At 39.6% G+C, this 18,846-nt stretch overlaps 1 protein-coding gene across 7 annotated transcripts in view; it reads right to left on the bottom strand.

The window, feature by feature from the left end:
- Positions 1-4,268: 4,268 nt before the first annotated feature.
- The window catches only part of snx16 (sorting nexin 16), a 34,269-nt gene continuing 19,691 nt past the window's right edge, over positions 4,269-18,846 (bottom strand). For 3 of the 7 annotated variants that reach the window (XM_052023776.1, XM_052023778.1, XM_052023779.1), the window contains 6 exons: positions 15,402-15,488; positions 13,612-13,760; positions 12,687-12,756; positions 9,080-9,216; positions 7,972-8,088; positions 4,279-5,764 (listed from right to left, as the gene is read on the bottom strand). In XM_052023776.1, the coding sequence (XP_051879736.1) occupies positions 5,659-5,764; positions 7,972-8,088; positions 9,080-9,216; positions 12,687-12,756; positions 13,612-13,760; positions 15,402-15,488 (666 nt within the window). In that variant the 3' untranslated portion in view covers positions 4,279-5,658. Of the gene's footprint in view, positions 5,765-7,971; positions 8,089-9,079; positions 9,217-12,686; positions 12,757-13,611; positions 13,761-15,401; positions 15,489-16,157; positions 16,289-18,846 lie in introns of those variants that run through there. The other 4 variants (XM_052023782.1, XM_052023777.1, XM_052023780.1 and 1 more) reach the window with 4 other exon arrangements.

Below are 18,846 nucleotides of genomic sequence, written 5' to 3'. Positions count from 1 at the left end.
ACTGATTGAGGTGATGTAGCACTAAATCAAGGGCTTGACAGTAGAGCCTGATGAGGTTGTCTTGCACATCCGTGCCAACAGGGTATCTGGATAATAATGATGTTTGAAATTATGGATAGTTTTCCATTGCGTGAAGCAGGATGTATGAGATTGCCGACCTATTTTGTACAAGGTGGAGACCATAACTTGAATTTCTCATCTGTATAGTTTGTTGAACAGCATAAGAACAGGTCCTTCAGCCCATCATTTCTGCACTGACCATGATGCCTATCTTATCTGCCTGCACATGGTCCACGTCCCTCTAGTTCCTGTGTGTTTGTCTAAATGCTTCTTAACCATTGCTATCGTATCTGCTTCTTCCACTTCAGCTGACAGTGCATTCCACATACAGACTACTGTGTTTAAAACATAAATACTTTCTCTTGCCCCCCCCCCCCAAATATCCTAACTGGAGTGCTGCAATCAGAATTGCATACAGTACTTTAAATGTGGCCTAAGGAGTTATGCAGCTGTAATACAACTTAAATGCCCCATCTATTCACTATGCACTTTGTGCATATCAACATATTCAAAAAGTGCTGCAGGAACTCAGCAGGACAGGAGGCGTACATGGAGAGAAATAAACAGTCAACATTTTGGGTTGAGACCCTTCAGCAGGACTGGAAAGGAAGAGGGTAGAAGCCAGAATAAGGTGGTCAGGGGAGAGGGAGGAGCACACGCATGCAGGAGCACACACGCAAGGAGGAATCTGGTCATGAGGGCAGGGGAAGGGACAGGGCCACAGGAATGAGGTATTGGGTTATTATTGTCATGTACTGAGGTACAGTGAAAAACTCATTATGCAGTGCATTGAGAATGTACAGGGTAAAAACAATGACATAATACATAGTAAAATATCTCATTTACAGGGAAATGCATTGCAGGTAGACAATAAGGTGCAAGGTCATAACAGGGTAGATTGTGAGGTCAAGAGTCCATCTCATTGTACAAGGGAGCCGTTCAATAGTCTTATCACAGTGGGATAGAAGCTGGCCTTGAGCCTGGTAGTATGTGCCCTCAGGCTCCTGCCTGAGGGGAGAAGAGAGAATGACTTGGGTGGGTGGTGTCTTTGATTATGCTGGCTGCTTCACCGAGTCCATGGAGGGGAGGCTGGTTTCTGATGTGCTGGGCTGTGTCCACAACTCTGCAGTCCCAGCCAGAGCAGTTGCCATACCAAGCTGTGATGCATCTAGATAGGATGCTTTATATGGTGCATCAATAAAAAGTTAGTGTGTCAAAGGGGATATGCCAAATTTCTTTAGTCTCCTGAGAAAGTAGGAGGTACTGGGTGAGCTTTCTTGGCTGTGGCATCTATGTGGTTGGACGAGGACAGGCTATTGGTGATGTTCACTCCTAGGTACTTGAAGCTCTAGACCTCAGTACCATTGATGTAGACAGGTGCATGTACACCACCCCCTTTCCTGAAGTCAATGACCAGCTCTTTTGTTTTGCTGACATTAAGGGAAAGGTTGTTGTCATGACACCATGTCACTAAGCTCTATCTCCTTCCTGTATTCCAACTCATCCTTATTTGAGATAGAACCTACTACAGTGGTATTAGAGCAGAATCCAGCCACGCAGTCATGAGTATATAGGGAGTAGAGGCCTGCAGATGCAGCCTTGTGGGGCACCAGTGTTGAGAATAATCATGCTGGAGCTGTTACTGCCTATCCTCACTGATTGTGGTCTGTTAGTCAAAATTGAGGATCCAGTTACCACGGGAGGTGTTGAGTCCCAGGTCTTGGAGTTTGGTGGTGAATTTGCTTGGAATTATAGTATTGAAGGCAGAGCTGTAGTCAATAAACAATAGTCTAACATAAGCGTCTTTACTGTCCAGATGCTCCAGAGATGAGTGTAAGGCCAGGGAGATGGCATCCACTGTAGACCTGTTTCAGCAGTAGGCAAATTGCAGTAGGTTGAGGTTGTTTGGGAGGCTGGAGTTAATGCGTGTCATGAGGGAAGACAAAGGTGGGAAGAGGGAGAAAAGTGGGGGGGGGGGGGTGGAGGGGGCAACAAAAGTTAGAGAAATGAATGTCGCAGCCATCAGGTTGGAGACTACCAAGGTGGAATATGAGGTGTTCCTCCAACCTATATCTGGCATTAACATGGCAGTAGAGGCCATGGATAGACATGTCACTCCCACCTTCTGCCTATTGCCTGGAAACCCCCCCCCCCCAATCACCTGCATGTGCTCCTTCTCTTCCTTTCCAGTCCTGAAGGGTCTTGACATAAAATGTTATGTTTATTTCTCTCCATAGATGCTGCCTGACCTGCTGAGTTCTTCCAACACTTTGTGCATGTTGCTCCAGATTCCAGCATCTGCACAAAATAAAGTCTCTTGTGCATATAGTCAGTTGCACTTTGGCCCACCACTTCCATGCCTACCTCATTGCCTATTGACATTAATCCAACTTGCCTGCATTAGAACCCTATCCTTCCAAACCTTCCCTAAAAGTGCACATCTAAATGCCTCTTTAATGTAATAATTGGATACAATTCCACCACCTCCTCTGGCAGCACATTTGTATGTAAAAACTTTCCTCTCACCTTAAACCTATGCCCTTTTGGTACACCTGCCATGGGACAAAAGATTGGCCATCCATGCCTCTCTTAAAAAAAAATCACCCCCGAGTCTCCTTCACTCCAGGGAAAACAAGCCCAGCCTATCCAATCTCTCCCCAAATTTGGTGTCCTTCAATTCAGGCAACATCCTGGTGAAATTCCTGTGCTTTCTCTACCATAACCACATCTTTCAGTGTGACCACCAGAACTGCATGCAATACTCCAAGTTGCAACATAATATCTCAATTTTTATCATCTATCCTGACTTATGAAGGCAAGTATCTACTTGTGCTGCCACTTTCAGGGGAACTATGGTAGATTACTAATTTTCTTGGGAGCAGGATACAAGTTTTACACTTGGAGATGAGTGGCACATCTAGAACAAGCAAAGTTTCTTTGGTCTTCTCTGCAAGTACCACTGATGAAGTTTATCATCAAATCTTTGGAAACAATTGAATGTCTGTGTAAGCTATGAAAAGATGTTCCTAAAAGGAGCTGAGAGCGCACACCATCATATCACAATGAAAAAGTTACAATACACTCAGCATGCTTTTTGCCAACTGTGGTTCATTTGACCACAACCTTTTCATCTGTGCCAGGAAAAGTAACATTGTGTAACACGAACATTTTAAAATTATTCAAGATGACTGCAGATATTTTCTCAAAAAGTTGGAATACAACCATGAGATGCTTAAGTTTAGTTTGATAAAGTGTGGAAAAGGTGAGCATTTTAATGCCAACATTCAATGGCAATATAAGCAATTGCAGCAACTCATGAGTACAATTCTTTGCCATGTGAAAGGTGATGGACAAAGGTGTTTGCTAAGTCCAAGTGACCAATGTTTTTAAATCCCAAGCAGTTTCAGCTAGACTTGAGGGTTCTGCAAATTTGCACTTGGCAAACATTTATGCCATGAGACAAATAAGGGAACAAATGTTGAAAGTGTTAACATTGCTCTAAACACATTGCAAGAAAACATTGTTAATATTAGGACACCCAAATGTACTTCTGAGATTGAACAAGATGTTTAGTACCTTTTATAACTTCAGGGCCATCAAATATTTTCAATTCACCTTGCACAGTTTTACATTTTACATCAAGATTTGCACTGTCTACCCACTTTTCAGCACTCATATCTGGTAGACCTAATTATTAAAGTGTTTAAGTCCTTACAGATCTTTGCTTCCCTCAACACCTCCAAGCTGATTTTACAACTACAATTTTGAGCTACTATTTAAATATCCATTGCAAGTTTCAATGATCTCAAAAGGAAATCAAGTTTTTAAAATCTAACTACACTATATGCACTCATCCTACTGAGCATCTTCACCACAACACTAATGTTAACCAGTAAATTAGATTGGCCAAGTATTTCCTTAATAGGCCATGATAATTAATTTCATTTCAGATGCTCCATATTGCAATATTTAAAAGTAATGGTTTCTGTAATTTTATCCAAAGGATTTCAAAAGGATTCCTCACCACCCACCTTCATAATTTTCAGCCTAGTTACCATAATAATTAATAACAATGATCTAGGGTCAAGTGATCATCTAACTGGTCTAAGCCCCATCATTCAGCAATATCTTTCAGAAAACGTTGGTAGGTTTTAAGAAAATGGTACTTCAAATACACATGATTTTTGAAAGTTAAAGATCACCAAATATCAATTGGCTAAAAAAAATCTTTATTTAAAATAAAACAGCATACTTTGTTCAATTCAAACATGCAAATTTCAGAAAGCTGTATTTGTTTCTGCACAAAATGTTCTTATTATGGTGGGGTAACCACATGGTTGCCTGTAATTTAAGTCATGCAGTAAAATCTTCAAATTTGGCACTCCATGTATAACAACACATGACACCAAGATTTCCAGTGGAAGATTACACCCACACTTCAGTTAAAAGTCCTTTAGGGGTTTTGCAACTCAATCACCAGCATAAATTAAAAATACATCCAATTTAAAAAAAATCAGGCAGTTCTGGTATACTCAAAATATCCTACACCTTGGCTTTGTAACTAGCCAATAATAAATTCTCAGCAACAAATATTAGTTGAAGCAAAACAAATGAAATAAAAGCAATTGACAAATGTGGTTACAACTCCTGCAAATCCAGAGAAACAAGGCACTTAGCATAACCAAGGCATGCAACTCTAATGAACCAACATTAATGAAGCAGAACTAGTTACTTTGATTGCAACAGTTAAAAGGCACCATATATCTAACGTGTCTTCTACCAATGATACTCGGCAGAATATTCTAATATGAAGTGCACCATAAAACCTGGTGAATGTTGTTTCCTTGTCAGTACTTAGCAAGCTACTGCCATACACATTATTGGATTGTCAAATCAAAACCTTTTGGAGATTAACTCTAGCTAGCTTGGAAAAAGTGACAAAACTGATAACATTTGCCTACGATAAAAATTTAAAGCTTAGGGAACAGAACTAAAAAAATTACATACTGCATTTGCGCCCATTCACTTAAGCAACTTCTATTGCTGAGACAACATTTAGACATTCAGCTTCAATTCGAGTTATAATGAGACCCATTGAAATCTTGCACTTTAGTTTTGGAGAAATCCAACATTATTCTATGTAGAACATTCAGACATCTCCATTTACTTAGTTCTGGAAAACTGCTTGTATGTTGCAGGGCAACTATGGCTTGGATTACTCAAGTTGTAATATCACTTGCATCATTGTGTAATGCAAGTTAAACTTATTCCTGCATATTTCCAGATACAAACTGAATGCAGCTTACAGAAAACTAAAATGTTACAAGACAATGTATCTACAATAGAACCAATAGCCCAAATTGTGAATAAGTGATTGAGCTTAATTGCACAAGGAAGCCTAGCAGAGCAGATTAATAAAATCTGTTGCATCAAGCAAAAATATATTGAGATATTTAGTTATGGAAGAATGGCAAATCCTAAAAATATACACAAATAACAAATTAGAGACAAAGCCTTTTGCTGTATTCCAGCTACAGCTATGGTTATATTACCAGCAAGATTAACCATCAGCATCAACAAATACTAATGCTTGGTGTTCTATTTGTCTTCTTCAGCAGCTTGGGCTTCTTCTACGGATGAAGCTTCAGTTATGGGACTGTTCTGACAGGCTGCAGTTTGTTCTATATCAGACTCCATCCCCAAACTGGAAAAAAGTTTTAAACAAATTGAGAGCAACGACACAAGTAAGAGCATCTTTTCCTAAAAGTGGGGGGAGCGGGAAGAGGGAGGTGGGGGTGGTTAAATGGATTGAGGCAAAGTTCACAGATGTTCTCTTCTCCACATATACTGCCTTTGGGCCCTTTTTGTTTTATACACACATTCCTATTCAGCCACTGCTTTAAGTTTCAGGGCAGAATACTGAGGACAGACTGCATTGGCAGCAACACAGAACCTTTACAATCAATAAAAGAATTTAAGTATTGTTGCACTTGTGGGAAATGCAGTACAAAAGGAATTCCCTATACAGACAAGATTTTCTATCAAGTTAATGTTAAATAATCATTCTGGGCTTAGTTTCCCCACACACACTAGAAGCTAGGCAAAGACAGACAAGGATGGTCTGCAAGAAACAAATGATGCCTAAATGAGCAAAGATTTAAATCAGCACAGATAGGGCAAAAGTTTCAGAATGCTTCCGAGGTGACAGTAGATAATTTAATCATGGGTTTGACTTTCTTATTGTTACTGAGAATAAAGGTGAAAATAAAATTGTCTTCCTCCAATGGAATTAAAAGTGAAAAATTCCACAAACCAAGATTTTGATTCAAATAACAAATCTCCATCCTGAGTGTTAAGGGTCTGGAAAAAAAAAATCATATGTTGGGCTGTATGATTTTAAGGCCATAGTAGCAGCGCCTCTCAGAACTTACAGCATGGAACTTTTAGGTGTCAACATGTGGAAGAGTCTGGACCAACCATTAATCTCAGAAGGGCTGACAAGGTCTGTCATTTCCTTACAGGTAATTAAGACTCCTGGAAGCAATGGTTTATGAGTTGAGTTTGTACAACAGAACTCCAATAATCTGCACACACCAGACTTCAGTGCCAGATTTTCTGGGCTATTGGATGTTAATCCCTATTCTTATCCAAATGCACTTTCAAAAGATGCTACACAGCACAATAAATTCCTCCAGGGACTCTGCAAGGTTAGAAGTGAGCATGGCAAATGTTACCTGTTGGCCAGATGCCAAATCATTTGAATTTCCAAACAGTGGGATATTGGAGCTTTACTGTACTTTCCTTTATGGAACTGGATTGGTGCAGACCTAGTGGAAGTGTACAGTGCCATGCTTCTGGCTGGAAGAATGTCAGAATCCACAAGGAAGTGAATCATCACCCTCATCGAGCAGCAGAAAAGGGAGAGGGAGGAAATCAGGAATGAATAATCCATCTCACTACAGGCAACCCATGCTGTGGTGTCGAGGGGAGTTGTGTTCCAAGCAAACTGTCCATCTTGTTATTTTTAAATATACAAGGTGAAGTCAAGTAATCTGTACATGCGTCAAGAAACGCAAGTTGAAAGAAGTGCATTGTATAAATTCTACTTTTTACCCTTCTCATCCCATTACCCCCCCCCCCCAATAAATTCCAGCAGCAAATTTTATTCTGTAGTGTTTTGAAAATTTTGTAATGGCAAATTTACATTACCCAAATGGCCATAATGTAGGGGTTGCCTGTACTGAAATGGTTTGCAAGATTCTTTCCAAGGTCATCACCAATCAAGTGAAATCAGTCTGTGGCTTTATGAATCAGCTAGACCAGACTAGCACTGTGTCCAACAGGATGAGCTGAGAATCTCTCTACACAGGAATATGATCACTCAAGCACAGGATAGGGAATGGGGGCAAGAAATATAAATGGGTGTGAGCAATTTGGCTCAAGTCTGCTCTGCTATTTTGATAGCTAAATTTCTACACCAACTTCCCTACACAATTCCTATCCCAACTCTCTCAATATTTGTGCCCAAAGACTTAGCAGAGAATGTTCTGAATACCCAAGTATCTGCAGTTCTCCCTTGTAGAGAACTCCAAGGATTCATAAACCTAAGAATTGTTTCATCTTATTCCTAAATGGCCAACCTGTTATCCTGACACTATGTTCCTTTGCTCTAATCTCTGCAAATGGTAGAATAGTTTCCAGACATCAGTCCCATCAAACCCTCAAGTGTATTTAAAAAAAAATCTCGAAGGTACCCTCTTCTTAACTCCAGAGTATCAGGTCAGTCTACATTGAGTAGTTTACTGGCCTTTCATCCTAATAATTAATCTTGTGAATCATTGCTGCATGCCATTTTAAGTACACATTTCTTAGCAAAGAAAACCCAAGTAGGAAAATCAGGGGCATGACTACCTGTTATCTTCTATTACAGCTTGGTCAGCTTCAACTGCTGAGGACTCAACTTCCCCACTACATTCACTCTCCTGCCCAGAGGGTCTACGGGTGTTTTCTTGTTCCAAGGATAATTCCCTACAAAAAGAGAATACACAATGCGTTTCAATTCACAAAGTAGACAATTTGCTAGTTCTACTGCATATGGTGTATTTTCGCATCGAGTCTGACACGATTTGTGACAAATGAAGCAGAAAACCAGAACATTAGCTTGAATAAAAAGATGTGGTAAACTAACCAGAACAACTGAGTAGAATCTTTGAATTGTCAAGGGGTGGCTTTCCCCAGAACTTAAGACTTGTTTGTGCACAGTGACACTTGTGGGGAGATAGTTCAATCATTTGATGCCCAGATAAGGAAAAGAAAAAAAAGTCAAAGTTCTCACCATGGAATACAAACTAAAAATTAGACTGATAGCTGGAGTAGATTCTGCAATTCTTTTCAAAAACTGGCAGAGTCCATTTGAATTATTGCATAATCCAGCATCATTGCACATAACTTGATACAGTGGAATGGTCTTTAGGGTTATCCAAGGTTCCCCACATACCAATTGTCATTAACCCTCTATTAGTCTTCAGACTCTAGGCATCACAGGCAAGGCCAACATATTACTGCCTCTCCCTATCTTCCTTTAAGATGGTGTTGAACTGCTACAGTCCTTCTGGTGAAGGTACTCCTGTGGTATTAGGAAGTTTCAGGATTCAAATCCAATTAAGAGCAAAGCAACAAAATCCTAAAATGAACAGTATATGCAATTCTAGGGTTATTTGGGAAACAGTTTTAATTTTTGAACTAGCTTCTGTAATTACGTAGCGAAAGTGAAATATGCCCTGACACCATTGCTGGAGTTCTTTTAAAACAGCTAGTGGAAGTCACCAAATGCTAAAAAGAACAATTTTCTTCTGATTTGACTTTGAAGTTGATGGAAACAACTTACAACAAACTGGTTAAATTACATCAAATATTCATCCCTCAATCCAATTCTGACACTTTGCAATCAGATATCCCAGAAGAAAGAAGCCAATCACAAGAGAAAACAATTCATGAGACACCAGGCAAGTTTTAATACCTTACTCTACTTTCTAAAAATTCTATATGAAGATGTTTTTCTTCCAGCAATCTCTTCAAAGCTTCAACTTCTTTCTGTTTGTCAGCAAGCTCCTTTTGCAGTCTGTAGTTAGTTTCTTCCAAGGTTTCACAGAATGCCTGTGGAGGGCAACTAAAAATTTAATATTCTGGATTTTTCATAGAATTCTGTTGTTACTAAATTGCAGTACAAAATTCCAAGATATCATGTCAAACAGAAATGAGTAATCTAGAGAATGAAACTGAAAATAAACGGTGTAAATGCAGAATTTAGGACATTTTCACTATTATCATCATCAAGTTAGAGTCAGAGTCTTATTGCATGGAAACAAGCCATTCGCCCCAACTCGCCCATGCCAACTGTTGCCCAGTGAGCTAGTCACATCTGCCCACGAGGCCCATACTAAACCTCTCCTATCCATGTACTTATCTAGATGGCTTTTAAATGTTGCTAATGTGCCTGCCTCAACCACTTTCTGGCAGCTCATTCCAAATACGCACCACCCTGAAGCAGCTGCCCTGATGTCCCTTTTAAATCTCTTGCCTCTGATCTTAAACCTATACCCTCGTTTTTAAGCACCTCCTCCCTGTGCTTTCACCCTATGCCCCTAATGATTTTATACACCTCTATCAGGTCATCCTGGTAAATCATTTCTGCACTCTTTCTAGTTTAAGATCTTTCCTGTAACAGGGTTACCAAAACTGTACACAATACTCCAAGTGTGGCCTCACCAACCTCTTCTAGAACTGCATCACAACTTCTCAACTCCTATACTGAATGCCCTGACCGATAAAGGCCAGTGTGCCAAACACCTTCACCACCCTATCTACCTGAGATGCTGCTTTCAGTGAACTATGCACTTGCACTCCTAGGTTCCTCTGTTCCACAACACTCCCCAGGACCTTACCATTCACTGTACAAGTCCTCCCCTGGCTTGATCTCCCAAAATGCTGTACCTCACATTTATATGGATCAAAAGCCATTTGCCAATCCTCAGCCCACATACCTAGCTGATCAAGATCCCCCTGTAATTTTTTTGTAACCTTCTACACTGCCTACAACACCATCTATTTTAGGTAAGTCTGTAGACGATCCCAACCATGCCATGTATATTTACATCAAAATCATTATATAAATTACAAAGGACCCTGCACCAATCCCTGTGGCACACCACTAGACAGACCTCCAGCCGGAGAAACAACCCTCAATCTTCAGCCTCTGCTTCCTAGCATTGAGCCAATTATAAATCCAATCAGCTATCTCCCCCCTGGATCCCATGTGACCCAACCTTCCAGACTAGCCTGCCATGAGGGACCTTGTCAAAGGCCTTGCTAAAGTCCAGAAAAACATCCACTGCCCTACCATCACCTACCTTCACGGTTACCTCCTCAAAAAACACATGCTGACTGCCCTGAATCAGACCCTCTCTCCAAGTGTTGGTCGATCCTGTCCCTCAGAATCCCCTCCAGCAATTTACCCATGACTGATGTCACACTCACTGGCTTGCAGTTTCCTGGCTTGTTTTTGCTACCCTAAGACCAATTCCATAGTCTAAGCCAACAACCATTTGTGTCCATCCTCAAAGTATAAAGTTGTGAAAATAATGCTGGGAGTTACAATTTACATGTTATACTGTATCTGTTGCACCCATGATAAATTCTCAAATCATAACCAGTTTTGAATTGAAGTTATATTCAGTGATCACATAATAACATTCACTAATCATACCCCTGTAAACAGTTTGGATACTACAGGTCCTCAATGGGTTTCGAACACCCGACTTATGGACACCTGTACACATGGATGAGCTTTTGGGAGACTGGCAGGATGGATTTGCCAGCTATTGCAGGTATCTTCCACCAGGTGGGAACAGGGCATTTCCTCGTGCCTTTTCCTGGCTGAGCTGAGCGAACTTGCTCGCTCAATGAGGCTAGCTGACAACTGCTCTTTTCACATCTATTTACATTACAGCCATTTCTGCAATCCTTTCCCATACACTGTTGTTGTTCATTTCTGACTAACGAACAGTTTGGGCTGCAGTTCTCAGAAATAGAACCCTTTTGTAACCTGAGGACTGCCAGTAGTATTTTCTAGTTTCCACCATTTGCCATCCTCTGGTACATAAGAACTAAAATACAAAATTAGATATGCTGTCTTAAAGTGCTCATCTATATTGTCCTCGACTTGACAACTGATTTTCTATTTTGCTGGTGTGATTTTTTTTTGTAGGTAAACAAATATCCTGTGTGCACACACAGAAGCACTGACAATGCAAGCAAAGTTCTAACAAACTGCAAAAAAATTACTGGGACTTTTAGAATTTTGAGTTCCATGTGTTTCCCAGTGAAGGGCTGGCTTCAAGTTTGTGACTACATATTGCTACCAGCAATATTATTACATATTTATACCTCCATTAGCAAAATGTTCCAAGGCACTTCACAAGTGCTTCAAGATTAACAATTGTAATGTGCAGCCACTGTGCACACAACTCCTGTGAACACCGAAGTGATGGACACCTAATCAGTTTCTGGTGATGCTGACTGAGGAATAAATGCTGGCCAAGACATGGGGAAATAACTCACCAAATATTCTATATTGAGCTATTGCATCTTTTATCTCCACTCGAGAGTACAACCAGAGCCTTGATTTAATGCCTCATTGGAAAGAGCAGGTCAGACAGTACCCCCACTTCCACAGCAGTGGCCTGGAATGTCAACTTAGATTTGTGTGATTGAGGAATGCTTTGGGGATTTGATGTGCACTTTATATTACAGTGCAAGGAGCACAAGATTAATGCCAACATTACCACATGGTCCAAGGAGCACAGATTTCTGTGTTTGGCTGGAGAACATATTATAAACTTTAATGATGAGGGAATCAGTACAAGGGAGCACAAAGAACTAATACAAATCACACAATCCTCAGGGTTCCTAGAATTCAAATGGATCACTCTATATACATTGCTACAAAGGACAGGAACAAAGAACCTTGTAATTTACAATAAGGATGCTGGTGCTGTAATAGGAAGTCACAAATTATAACTCATTTTGAAATCATTCAAGTTCTTGCTATAATTAGTTTTAAATTCCCTCTTTCCCCACAGAAAGCACACGACAGCTACAATTTAGAAGATCTAAATTGTAAATAAGTAATTGGTGCCCATTAATCTCTCCATATTCACAGAGAGCACGAGCAAAACCAATAAGTCACTGAGGCAAAGCCAATCAACCATAACAGGATCTGAAACCCACACTGCCAGTTATGCAAGTATAAAATATGAAAGTCTTATTCTCCCAAAACCAACTATACACTTTTTTCATCCAACTTCTGCAGTATCTATAAAATGTCCAAATACTGTCAGTGGAACAAAGATTGAACAGCAGCACAGCTCAGTTAACATTCAAATTTTCACCCATCTGCTTTCCCACAAAAAGCTGGCAACGTTTGTGACTTGCATAGTCCTGTCTAATGTTAAATTAGAACCCATTGTATCAACCTCACCCACACCCAGCATTCCTCAACGTCTGTAAAAATAATGGCATGCTGTACAAAAAACCATTCACACCCTGATAATTAAACAAAAACTTACCCTACTCTCTTCTAGACTGTCAAAGGGACCTGGCGGATCATCCAGACACAAAAACTCCCTCACTGAAGTGCTGAAAGGACAAACATGTTAGAAATTGATTTTATTACAGGAACTTTCTACAAGATCTAGGATGTTAACTCTGAAAGCATCTCAAACCCACTATCTCAAATCATCCAAGAGGACAAATTTTCCATAAGTTCTCCCCCATCACAAAATGCCACAGATCTCCCCTGTGCAACTGTTCCTTTACTGATAATGGGTCAAAATCTTGGAGCTTACCACCCAAGAGCACCATGTATCCCAACCTTGTGTTTAGTGCCTTTTGATCCAGTAACATGGGTCCAAAGCAACTGGAGTGCAGGTTATGCTACCAATCTGCAAGAGCTTGTTCAGTCAGCTTGGACAGCCTTGCACTGGATCAAGACTTCAATGTCAAGCCATTGTGGCTAAACCACATTGAAGAAGATTACAACAGGCAAGTTTGGGATGCTGCCCAGACCAACTGCCACTTGTCAAAACCAGTATGTGCCAAATAATTAAACATTTATCGTGTACATGTTTTTGTGCCTTTATTAGATGTGTAGAAGTGGATGAACAAATTCATCGTGGCTCAGCTGATTTGCTACTTGTCCATCATTTTCATGTTTCCATCTCCAAGTGGCTCTGAACATCTTGAAACAGTTTTGCAATTTCTGTGGAACTACCCGTTTTCAGAGTTCGACTTGCAATTTCCAATGATCCTTAATCACTTGGCAATGCAAGTTGACAAATGAGGTGATTAAATCTTAAATATTAAATTGAGGCACTGAGTTGAATTATTCCTTTCTGAACAAGTGAAAGGCACAAGTTTTATGCCACAAGTGGTCCTGTTAAATCAAAGATCCATATAAATTGTGTACATCAAGCATACACTATTTTAACATACCTGTTAGCAATATCTTTGTGTGCTACTAGATTTTGCAGAAATGCTTGAAGGCCAAGTTGACGTTCTTCTAGAAAGTTAGGGTCGTAATTATCCTTGAACCAACGTTTGGGAGGAAGTGCGAGACGAAAACCAGGAAACATCTCCTTCAACTGAAAGAAATTCAAGGAACAAATTTTGCTTCTTCAAATGCTCTTTAAAGCCCAACTCAATGATCAAGCTTTTGGTCATCCACTCCAAATATTCCTTGAGGACCTCTGCCAAATTGTGGTCAATGAAGCTATTTGCACATCTTACTACATTTAAAAAAGGTGCTATATATAAAAAAAAACTAGTTCCTGTTATAATAGTTAAAATTACTTGGGTGTCTAAATAGGTTAGAATGCACAAGTGATTTAACAAGTGAAGGTACTTTATAAGACAACCTTACAGCAAGATACGAGTCAAATTGATAAATTTGGTTTGAAGGCAATTTAGAATAAAACCAACTAAATGTCACAAACCCTTAAAGCAATGTGAACCTTTTAATTTTCAGCAACTCTTACAATCACAAGCAGAAGTTTTATTCAATGTCAAATTCAAGCCTCAAGTACACTAGCTACACATCTTTTCTTTTATAGCAGGAAATAATTTAAGCTTTAGGTAAATAATTTTAAAAACCCAAATCAAGAAACACTTACAACACTTGTTTTGTAAGTATTATATTTTTCAAGAAAGTTATAGTCTTGAATGATGCTGAGCTTCTTGGATTTTATTATGGATAATCCACTATTCTGGCAGTCATAATTCCATTATTAACTTGGAATTAATCATAATCACAAGGATAATCAAAAGATTTTGAAACAGGTGATCACAAAAGTAACTAGCCTCTGCCCTGAACTTGTAAAGGTGCAAATACACTTTAGTACAGTTGAGCTTAAGCTCAGAGTAATCAAAGATACTGTCAGTAGATTCTCAGCATCAGTACTGCACTTGCATTTAGAGAAGATAATTAGGCATTGTTTAGAGTCCTTATCTGGAATGTTTGTAGTAGGAGTGCTGCTGGCTGCTCTTGAAGCAAGCCTGGATGTTATCCAGATTTTGCTGTAAGTCAAAAATGTTACTTCATTGTCGAAGATGTGAACAGAGCCAAAAAGTGGAATAAATCAGTGAACAACCCTGCTCTTGTTTGGCTAACAAAAGAGATTGATGACATAGGGAGATTTTTGGGCCAAGGACAATTCCATAATTAAAAGCCAAGCCATTACTACAGAGGTCTCCACACACCAGTCTTCCTTTGACAGGTACAACTCTGGCTAGTTCATATTTCACTGAAGCCTAATGGATCCGAGTTCTGCGAAGGATCCAGTGAATTTTAAAAGGAATCTTGATGCGAGGGCAGCTACTCATGTTTTCTTTTCCTCTTAATGCAACATTTACTTGACTGCATGTAAAAGATCAAAACACTACAGATCACTGTACAAATGCTTGAAACATTTATCCTTTTCCTTCTATGCCAATCAATTAATCTCAATTGTGTAATATTAAGTGAAACATTCAGAGGCACCAGACAAACTGCCAATTCTAATCTTCAAAGTAAGTTTTATTTTTAAATTTGGGGATCTTTCATTGACATGTGTCAGAGATCATGCCATCAATTCAGCTGGGATGAAAAATGTTTGTTGTCCAATAATGTAAACTTGGGAGTGTACATACACTCAACTTGGCAAAAATGATGCTCATTAAATATGAACTAGCAATATTTGTTTTATTGTTATTAAATAGATAAAATTGGGGAAAAAAGTTGTACAAACCTTATCATTTAGTCGTGAAAAATCTGTATATCTCCTGAAAACCACCCAGTTTTCTTCCAGATGATTTTTCACAAGTATCTTGTAAACCTATAACATGACACAAATTTGACGCATTAAGATGTCGACTTGATGCAGCATTTAATAACACGTCAAACACCAAGTCATCTCAAAATCATTGCTGAACAAAACTAAACGTTGAAGCCAAGTTCTCTTGAATGGAACTAAAATACAGCAATGAAATTATATCACTAAGTACTATCCTCTGCAAAGTGACCATCTGAATTTTAGACAAACTCTGGACTCATTCATTTCTCTGTAGAAAAAGGGACAGGCTACTCAAAGAAAAAGACTTTGTACTAGATCAAATTTTGGGTCTGTAGCCCTGAGAGCCTTATTAGCAGAGGGAAAAAAATTCGTACCAGTACAAAATATCCTGAAACATTCCTTCCATTTTCACTCACTTAGATGTATTTGTTCAAAATTAGAATGATATTGCATCAAAATCCAATTTTCTGTAATTATATTTGCCAAGCTATTGAGAATAAAGCTAAATTTTGCTTCAGGGAAGTTCTACAAGCTCAGACAGTTAAAATCTTCCAGGTGCAAAACTTTCAAGGCTAAGCATTTCCCCACTCTCACGCACTGCAGTTGAAATAAATGCATTACGCAATGATATTTTTCATTCAAATAGAATTAATAACACAAGAATGCAAGAAAATAGGAGTAGGCCACCAGGCCCTGCAAGTTCTGCCCCACCATTCAATATGATCACAGTTAATCTATGCTGGTCTCAACTCCACTTCTATGCCAGTTCCCTACAACCCTCAATTCCTTGGTCTTTCTTGAAAGATGATTCTTCCGTAAGTGACCTAGCATGCAGGGAGCCACTTAACCTATCGTGGCTCTCTGCCAGAGATATCCAATTAATTCTACTTTCTTGCTGCATCAATCACCACGCAAATATGTCCCAATCACAACAGCCATGTTTCCTCACTCTGGTTCTTTCGCCAGTCACAAGTAATCTCAGTGTGAGTGCTTCCAACTGGTCTATCCAATCCCTCAGATATTGACAAGTATTGTTGATCAAGGACACTCTGGTCCCAAACACAAATTAAAGTTAACACACAGGTACAGCACAAATTTGAAGATGGTGAAAGGCTTATTGGCCTTTAATGCAACACAATTTTCTGTACAATAAACAATTGAAATTATGCAGTATATTCTGTACCAGTCTGGTTTCCCTCCAAAGGGAAATACATTTGAAATGTGAAGTGTCCTTGAGACGAGATTAAGCAGAACAAGTCTGTAGTCTCTAGATTTAAGAATTTTTGTTTTATTCTAGTGGGGCTTGACAAGGTAGATGAAGAGCCAAATGGTCTGCACCAGCTTTTTATTATATTTATGCAATCTTCAAGACAAGTTCCTCTCAAAGTTGTTTTTCACAATCCTATACTAAAATTAAGTCAGCAGCTTCCTTGGAGCTCCAGTTAATCCATAGATTTAGCTAATTACATGTTTGCATCTGAAGAAATCAAAGATCCAAAACAAAATCTGCCACAGTTTCACTGAATGGTACAGCAGGCTTGAGGCATATGGCTGACTCCTATTATAAACAATCTTTGATATCTGCCTACTGAGCACAGAAAGTGGGAAAGAAACAGGCAATTCCAAGTAGAGTAACGTGCAAAAAAAGCTTTCCCATTGGCAGACTCTATGTTGCTTTTACCATGTTGAGTCTCCTCTTCCCCAGCACCACACCCGCCCCACTCCCCCCACGGACTGAATTTAATAGTCACGTGGCAATTTGTAGGCAACTGAAATAGTTGATCATTGCCAAAGTAAACAAGTACTTTGTTCACAAGAGACTGGAGGTGCTGGAGTCTGGAGTTCAAAAAAAAGCTGCTGCAGGAACTCAGCAGCTCAGGCAGATTCTATGGAGGCAAAGGGATGGTCAATGTTTTTTCGGGGGGGGGGGGGGGGGGGGTGGCAAGAGAAGAAAAAGAAGTCAGGAGAAAGAAACGAATAGAGGGAATGCAGGTTACCTGAATTTGGAGAATTCAATGTTATGCTCTTGGGTTGTGGACTACACAGGTGGGATACAAGGTGCTGTTCCCTGAGTACTTTGGACATTCTACTTTATCCATGGTAAACTGAACAAGGAACGAAGCAGCCTACAAAATACTACTGCTACTATCACCCCTCCACCCGCCCCCCATATCTTCTAACCAGACATTGCCTATTTGTGATGGAGATGTGATCCTTTGATGGAAAGTTGTTGTGCAGTGTAGAGGGAAGGATTTGCAGAATGAGCAGTGATTTGGAGTAAGATTAGTTTTTTTGGTGGGGGGGGTGGAAGAAAGGAGAGGGAGGGAGGGAGGGTGAAGGGGAACTTTGCCTTAAGTTTAATATTCAGCAACTGCATTGCCGTAATGGCAACACCATTGATCAGGAACAAACTTGTGAAACTTCCTGGTTTGCACATCCTTGTGTAGCATTACAGTTGAAGTGCCATTATGAAAATCCAACTACTTTTCCAAAACACTTTTTGCCTAATCTAAAGTGAACACTCCCCTGTTGATACTGCAAGCTTCTTAGGCTATCTGAAGTGATTATTCCAAAAGTGAACCAAAGACATCTGCTGACAACAAAAACAAAAATCACTGAAATGAAGGGCAACTCCAGCTGTAATTTCATAGCTTTCTTCCACAGAAGCCCTGGGGATTTATCCATCTTAAAATACAAGCTGTGGTTGCAGAATTGAACGTAGCTAACACTTTCTTTTAATTTCATAAATTGTGGAATTTGATGTTCAAAGTGCTTTGTGAGCATAGCCTTCTACAGAAAACTAAACTAAGGCTTAAAGATCACTACCAATAGAAGCAGAGAATGATAGTTTGCAACTGCAATGCTGAACCTAGCCTCTACTGGAGTTTTTCGAGACAATTTCTGCAAGGTAACATTTCAGCACCAACCTCAATGAGTAACAAATTACAAAGGTCAAATCAAGCACAGCATACAGGTACAACCAAGGCAGAGTTGGAGCCCATCTTGATCAATGTAAAATAACATGCAAAGGTTTTGGAGCAATTCAACCACATAACTGCAGCATACTTACACAAAAAGGACTTGCTACTTAGCCTTAAAGATGTACCAACATGCAGAATTATAATGAATACTTTCTGGAAAAGTTGATTTAATTAATCTAAGCTGGCAGTAATGCAAGCCAAGTGCAAAACTATTTCATTTGTTCTTGTGGTTGATTTCAGAACAGAAACCACAGCAAACTGCTAGCAGTTGAGCTGTCTGTGGAGCTGTTACACTTGGACTCTAGCACGTTGGCCAGTGTGAGGACTTTTACCTACCCACAAAATCTGGTTTTGATGAACTTAGCAACCCAAGTGTCTTATCAGCAATCTGAATTTTCAAATTAAAATGGCACTGAACT

Source organism: Pristis pectinata, chromosome 9 (assembly GCF_009764475.1).
Source record: "Pristis pectinata isolate sPriPec2 chromosome 9, sPriPec2.1.pri, whole genome shotgun sequence".
NCBI lineage: Eukaryota > Metazoa > Chordata > Chondrichthyes > Rhinopristiformes > Pristidae > Pristis > Pristis pectinata.
The sequence above is the reverse complement of the archived record's forward strand: the minus strand, read 5'-3'. Positions and strand labels throughout refer to the sequence as shown.